Genomic DNA, 7,701 nt, shown 5'->3' on the forward strand with positions numbered 1-7,701 from the left:
TTGTTCAGACCATTCAGGGACACTTAATGTTTGGATCTCTTCAGTTTACACCTCTTCTGTCTTCTCATCAGAAACCTCATATTCTCGTGTTTTAACACTTAAGGTTGCTTTATGTAGCTGCTCTATTCTCCCTGTTCACCCTTTCATTGGCTTTTGGAGCTAACCTTGCAGATCAAAATATACTGTGAACACCCGAGGCCCCCACCATCTAAATTCTTAGTCCAGGAAACAATGTTGAAGTGTTGCGGTCAGATTCTTGCTTGGTGTCACATTCCTGTGACCAGGTGGCTGGAATTTGAGATCATGCGTCTGCTGCAGCTGATCAGCCACTCTCTGATCGAGTTATCAGTTGCCATTACATGTGGCAGCATCTGAAAATGTGGCACTGACCCCCGACATCATGTGTGGTGGGTTTCTGCAGAGCCCTCCCGCAGGTTACAGTACAGGACAGTATGTGACCTGCGAGACGCTCCCCCGCCGAGACTATTAAAGTTGTGGTCATCGATACGCAAAGAGTTTTAGATCAGTGGTGAGGGTGGCATATCCCCTGACAGGCACGTTATTACTCATCAGCCACAGTTCCGCAGATTGTATTTCAAGTGTTAGGAAGCTCCTGAGTCACCCTCAAGGCGTTTATGTCACTGGTGCGCGTGGGTCCCTCCGTCTGCCATCAGCTCAGCCTACCTGCTGAGCAAGAAGAGCAAGGACACACTGTGACCTGGACCTAGTCCTTGTTGGATGAGAGGAGTGTGAAGCGGTGAAAACTTACTGCCAAAAGATGTCTCACCAAACTGGAATTATTGGTAAGTTGTTTATTTTTTTTAAATGTAAACTGTGCCTTTAAGTTTTATCCCAGTTTTCCCTGAGCTCAGTTTGAAAAGCTTTTTAAATGCTTTTTTATTAACAGACTCTGAGCTACACTGCTGCTAATAACACATCTTCACATCTTCTGATGTTTTTCTGCAAAAAAAAATTAAAGATTGTTCTCAAGTGATCGCTTAGCTTCTTTAGGCTAATTTATCCTGTGTTATTATAAAAGTATGTGCTAACATTTTTAATCTGTTCTTAGTCATTTAAAATTTCTCTTCACCTTTGTGATGTCAGTGCTAACAATGTTTAGCACATTCAGGCTCTTATAGTTGAATCTCATGCATACATTGCTTTTTATGTGTGTTATGGCTTTTGGTAATCGGAGCGTGAAGGTGGGCAGGCTGACGGAAGCGAACCTCTCTCACCTTTCTCACCTGATCTTGCATCATTAATGAGAGCGCTGTGTTTGGTAACCATGGCAAGAGAGAAGGAAAGTACATAACAAACAGCCAAAGTTTGAGTTTTCTGTGATGACGCTCTGTCCTTAGGCTTTTCAAATTGGGGGATTTATCGACGATGGTCGATCAGATCCTTCAGTGATTCTTGGGGGGCACATGTTTGCTCTCTGAGTCACTGCAGGTGATGGTGTGACCGTCTGGCAGTGGATCAAATTTTTTCCCTGAAGTAGAGTTTCAGGTTGTTACTTGGTCAGCTCTGTCTCACTGGCTTTCAACCACCCATCCTCAGTTTTGACTTGTCTGCCTTATATCTGGTTACTTAAGCAACATCTGAGCTGAAAGATTTTTTGGCCCGAGCGAGGGGAGGTGCCATCAGAATCCTGAAGATTATTATCAGAAACGGTAAAAATGGAATATTTGTGGCATTTTACAGTATTTGATATAAGTGAGCTTTCATTAAACATCTCCAAATCTTGACTTTGTTCACTCTTTTCTCTCTGCAGAGGAATTGGTGCTACATTCATACAAAGAGCCAGCCCGGAGCTGGGACAAGGATTATGACCAGTTCCTGCTTCCTTTGCTCACGCCTCTAGAGCCTTGCTACATCCTCTACCGCCTGGACTCCAAGAACGCGCAGGGTTATGAGTGGATCTTCATCGCATGGTCACCTGACCAATCACCAGTATGTGTGCAGCACATTTACGAAACCATCACTGTAGACTGACATAAAAGTAGGACAGTGTCCTGTGGAAAAATCAAAATAACTTCATGTTTAGTGGCAAAAATGTCTTAATATTAGTTTAAGTTGAGGCTAAAATCAGTTTATGCTTATTGTTAGTGAACACACATTGAAAATAGATTTTTTTTTAAATATAATTTAAGATCTGTAACATATCTGATGTGTTGTTGCCTTCTCCAAAAATATTAGAATCAGAGATATTATGTTTTTTAGTTTGTTTTTACATTTTGTTTTCAATTCTGTTTTATTTAACATAGTTAACAGCAATTTATGTCTTAAAAAGGAAAAAAAACAGCTCAGAGGTCATCTAAAAAGTAAGAGAAAGGCTGTCTGATTTTATTCTCTTTTTAGAGAATAAAATCAAACTATTACTTTTTACTTAAATATATATATACAAATAATCATCTTTAGATTTTATTTACATTTACAGTTTCTGATTTAATGTGATCGTGGTTGTGAGCCAACATCTTAATCTCAAATTTAAATTGAGCACAGAAAGACTTTGTAGCAAATTCATGTAAAAACAGCCTCTGCACATGCTGAATATAACTGTTTGAAATGCCATACATATGTCAGATTTGTAGGTTATTATCCCAAAATTATTATATAATAACAGGTTGGTACATTTTGTCTTATGGATGTGATTTTTTCCAGTGGCAGAAACAAGCTTCCATACATAGACAGGATGTGTGCAATATTGCCCACACCATCACTTTGGAGTGCTGCAGGAAATGTTTCACTTTTATCTTAATTTTTTAACATTTTTTAATTTCTAAAAATTAATCATAATAAAAATAATAATAAAATGCTAATAAAATGATCAAATAAAAATAATATGATAATAAGAATAAAAATCATGTATTATTCCTAAACAAATTACACTATAATTAGTTCAGTAAGAAAAACAGCTGAAAACAGAAAACAAATCCCACATGCTAGTGCAGGACCTCTCCCCCACATTAACTCTGATCAAATCAAAACAATGGAAAAGAGTTTGATCGCTCAAGTTGCCCTTGCTAGTGAAGAAGAAACTACTTTTTCTAACAATGTAACTAGAACTTGTTAGAAAAAAACAATTATAATATCATTTTATTATTATTATTGCGTGACAATAAAAATGACACCGTTTAGTAATAGATTTCTTTTTTCTTTTTCTTTAATTACAAATTGTAATCAAACTCAGTTATACAGGCTGTTTTTCCCTGCTCACAAATACTTTATTTTTGAAAAGAACCACTGCTACAGAAAACCAGTAAAACTGTGTGAAGGTTTTTTGTCGCTGTGTCTGTCCTGGTGTTCTCCAGGTGAGAATGGCAGCACGGTGGCACGGTGGTTAGCACTGTTGCCACACAGCAAGAAGGTCCTGAGTTCAATTCCAATTGTGTGGAGTTTGCATGTTCTCCCCGTGTTTGCGTGGGTTCTCTCCGGGTACTCTGGCTTCCTCCCACCGTCCAAAGACATGCAGCTTGTGGGGATAGGTTAATTGGATAATCCAAATTGCCACTAGGCGTCAATGTGAGTGTGAATGGTTGTCTGTCCCTATGTGTTAGCCCTGCGACAGACTGGTGACCTGTCCAGGGTGTACCCTGCCTTTCGCCCTATGACAGCTGGGATAGGCTCCCGCGACCCTGAAAAGGATAAGTGGAAGTGAATGGATGGATGTTTAATTACAAATTGTAATCAAACTCAGTTATACAGGCTGTTTTTCCCCGCTCACAAATACTTTCTTTTTGAAAAGAACCACTGCTACAGAAAACCAGTAAAACTGTGTGAAGGTTTTTTGTCGCTGTGTCTGTCCTGGTGTTCTCCAGGTGAGGCAGAAGATGGTGTATGCAGCGACTCGTGCCACACTGAAGAAAGAGTTTGGAGGAGGTCACATCAAAGACGAAGTATTTGGGACGGTGGAGGTCAGTATGGTCCTTCCTGCATAATAACTGATGGACTGCCACTCACAACCAACCCATTGGTGTCTCTGTGTTTCTAGGAAGACGTGTGTTTCCAGGGATACCTTCGCCACAGGTCCTCCTGCTCCTCCCCAGCTCCTCTCACAGCAGCTGAGCAGGAGTTACAACGAATTAAAATCACAGAGGTACAGACAGGCTGTCAAAGCTATATGACTCTTATAGGTACGTGAGTTATCTGTGCTCATCCTGTGTGTGTTTTCCTTGCAGGATAAAGTTGTGTGGGTATGTTGATTTTGTTTTCATTATGATAAAAGAATTCAAGTATGTTTATGTTAAAACTTTATTGTATAGTGATTTCAATACTGTTTCTTTTGTCTGCAGGATGAACGCAGACGAATTGGGACTCCGACAGCGAGAGCAAGGGTTTGTGAAGTCTTCGGCATAGACATAGATTGTTTTTTGATTTTGTTTTTTTGGCTGATTTAGTTGCATTTCATGTGAGGAAGAAGCAGTGCAAATATGTTTTTCCCTCCCCTGAAGGTAACAATGGAGTTTGGCTTGGACAAACGGGCACAGACTCTTCAGGGTCTTGCGTTTCCTTTACAAGAAGAGGCCAAACGAGCTCTGCAGCAACTCAAGCATAAACGCATCAACTATATCCAGCTGGTGAGCCCCCATAGAAAACATTTATAGCTCATTAAACAGTGAATATTTACATGTATACAGTAAAAAGTATACAACATATATTTGATAACAACATCTAAGGGTGTGTTTTTGCCAGTGAAACTAACTGCACGTGACTTGACCCCTCAAAAGTAATTACATTTGCTTGCGTATGTTGTGTTGCAGAGGCTGGATGTAGACAGAGAGACCATCGAGCTGGTTCACACTAAACCTACAGAAATCCACGAACTTCCCTACAGGATTCCCACAGATTCACCTAGATACCACTTTTTCATCTTCAAACATTCCCATCAGGGCCAGCAGGAGGAAGCTCTGGGTCAGTAAAAACTCACTGAGTTCCTCACGCACTGTCTGTGACTTGTAAAGCACTAATTTGGTGCTATAAAAGTGAAGGGCAATGAAAGTAGCTTACAGAGTTCACACATATTGTTTTAACTATCATCACCTCCACTTTTTTCAGGATGTTAGTCTCTCCTAACTTCTTCTAATTCTTGTTGAGTGACACCATGTGGTTTGCCAACCACAAGTTAAACTGTACATAAAGACTGGCTTTAGCTATTGTGACATCATCAATTGGTTTGGGGACCATTATTTTGAAGCTTTGAGGTCATCCAGGTGAATTTCTTTTAGCTAACACTAGCAAGTTTAGTTAGGCCTCAGTCACACAGGTCTAGAGACTGGTCAGTTCTCCAGGAGGCTGGGAAAAAATGCATACTCTCCGACAGGTTGGTTGTTGAGTGGCTGCTGAGTGGTTGCTGGGTAAAACTGGTCGCAAAGTGGGTGCTACACCAAAAATGTCCTTGTTATTGCTTTGGTCCCCCATAGTTTGCATGCCAACTCATCTACAACTACTACCTATATGCCTGCCTGCCTGCCTGCCTGCCTGCCTGCCTGCTTGATTGATTGATTGATTGTAAACACGAAAATAAAAATTACAAAAATATTACAAAAATAATTAACAAGTGTGCACAATACACATATAAAAAGGGCACTGAATTACCATCAAGAACACTGCACCGCTCAGCTTATTCACTTCACAAATAAGTGTTTCTATAGATACTGACAAATCACATTTGCTGTATAATGTGAACTCTGCAGTTTCCTCAGGTCTGTGGGGGATTTTATCATCTTTCGCCTCGCTGTTTGGTTCTGTTGTTTATGTTCCCTGCTTTCACTGGCCTGATTTCAAGTAACAGGCAGCTGTGAAGAAGCTCTGATAAAGCCAGCACCAATAAGCAGACACAAACAGTTAGAATTATGAACATTGATGACCGAGCTACAGATATAGCAGCTATTTCTGTCAGCGGCTGGGCCAAAAAGCTAAAAAGATTTGAGTGTTAACTTGGACTTGACTAGTCCAGTCTCCATAACAGCTGCAAATGAACGCCTGTTTTGTTCCAGTACACATGTAAATGAATTACCATTGACAGTGACAGAGGAGATATAAGCTTGTGTGTCTCCTTTTCATGCGAAACCTATTTAAAAACATTGTTTGTTTTATATAATCAGCTGCCGAGCTGTTAATCTAGTTTGAACCTTTTGTACAAGTGATTTTTATACTGAACAAATGAGCTGGAATTATTCAGTTAGTTACTCTGAAAAGCAGTGTGGGGTTAGCCTCATGTGTGCTTAATTATAGGATGTTCCAGTCGGATCTACAATATGTAACGTTTGCAGCTATCTAGGCCTGTGTCTCTTTTTACTTAAGACCCACTATGGTCTTGCGCATTTTCATGTCATGAATGATGCTTATGTACAAATGAGGAAATCAGCACAGTACGTCATCTATAACAGAAAGTAGTGAAGTAGCTAGTGAAGCTGATTGTGTGAGGCAGAAAATATCAACAGATCAGCTTCATCTATGTTTCAGTGTTTATATACTCGATGCCTGGGTACACCTGTAGCATCAAGGAGCGGATGTTATACTCCAGCTGTAAGAACAGGCTACTGGACGAGGTGGAGAGAGACTACCAGCTGGAAGTCACTAAAAAGGTACAGCTCTCCCACAGAGACGGTGACAAATAATCTGTAGTACCACTGTCACTGTGTAAACTGTCTAATGACTGTCTACTCTCCATACCTGCTTAGATGGAGATAGACAGTGGTGATGGTCTGACAGAAGACTTCCTGTATGAGGAGGTGCACCCCATGGAGCACACTTTAAAGCAGGCATTTGTCAAGCCCCGTGGCCCGGGAGGGAAAAGGGGCAACAAACGCCTCATCAAGGGTGCTGGAGAAAACGGGGAAGAAAATTAGACATTACACACATTTGCATAACACAAGCACACAACACGATATCTAAGAATTGACTTGTTATTTGATTTGAATTTATTCATGTCTCTTAATCTAATCATTTTTTTTAAAGGGGATGCATCATCATCATGAAACTGTAAATTCTTGTTAAAAGTCATTTTAAATCATGCAGCAGACATTATAAAACTTACATTGCATTGTAGGTTTTCACTGTGCAGCCTCATCTCTGTGTAAAGCTCTAAAAATAGACAATAGCAACATACAATAACATGTAAAAGTCTTGGGCCACACGTCATTTCTTTAGATTTTGGTTGGAAGGAGTCAGGCTTTCTGCAGGTCTTTTATAGTTTTTTTTCTCTCAACACTGAATGCTTTTTCAGTTATTTTGCGTCCAGTCCTTGACCATTTTCAGGAGATTTTTTTTTTTAACTTATTTGTTAAAACTCTTAACACTGACCTATGAATCATTTGAATCATTCAAATATATAGTTAAAAAAAACTTAAGGAGTAAAACAGTTTTGTTTTACAACAACAAAGAACTGATTTCTTTAGTTCAAATCTATGAGGGACGTCAGCTCAAATAGCTTTTAGCCAAGATCTTGGCTTATCTCAACATAGTGTGCAGTGTGTCTGTAAAAACGCTGATAAAGCGGAACAAGTGGAGGATAAACGTGGCTTAAAAACTTCTTTAAAACTATCAACAGCAGATGAACAGTCTCTGAAATTCATGTCCTGAAGAAGTGGGAAAAAATCCAACAAAGACCTGAAACATGACCTGAGAAATGCATCTGGCCCTTCAGCTAACCCTTCTACTGTTCACTAAAACCTCATCACAAATGCTCTCAGTGGAGGG

The 7,701-nt window shown here is 39.8% G+C and overlaps 1 protein-coding gene across 1 annotated transcript; it reads left to right on the forward strand.

Annotated features, from left to right (window-relative positions):
- Window positions 1-772: 772 nt before the first annotated feature.
- On the forward strand, window positions 773-6,880 carry twf2b (twinfilin actin-binding protein 2b). Its single transcript, XM_082532043.1, has 9 exons — window positions 773-803; window positions 1,593-1,670; window positions 1,772-1,950; window positions 3,819-3,914; window positions 3,992-4,096; window positions 4,452-4,577; window positions 4,761-4,911; window positions 6,466-6,587; window positions 6,684-6,880. The coding sequence occupies exons 1-9, from the start codon at window positions 779-781 to the stop codon at window positions 6,849-6,851; spliced, it is 1,050 nt and encodes a 349-aa protein (XP_082388169.1). The 5' UTR covers window positions 773-778; the 3' UTR covers window positions 6,852-6,880.
- The last annotated feature ends 821 nt before the right edge of the window (window positions 6,881-7,701 follow it).

This window comes from Aulonocara stuartgranti (genome assembly GCF_965226115.1).
Source record: "Aulonocara stuartgranti genome assembly, chromosome: 5".
Classification (NCBI taxonomy): domain Eukaryota; kingdom Metazoa; phylum Chordata; class Actinopteri; order Cichliformes; family Cichlidae; genus Aulonocara; species Aulonocara stuartgranti.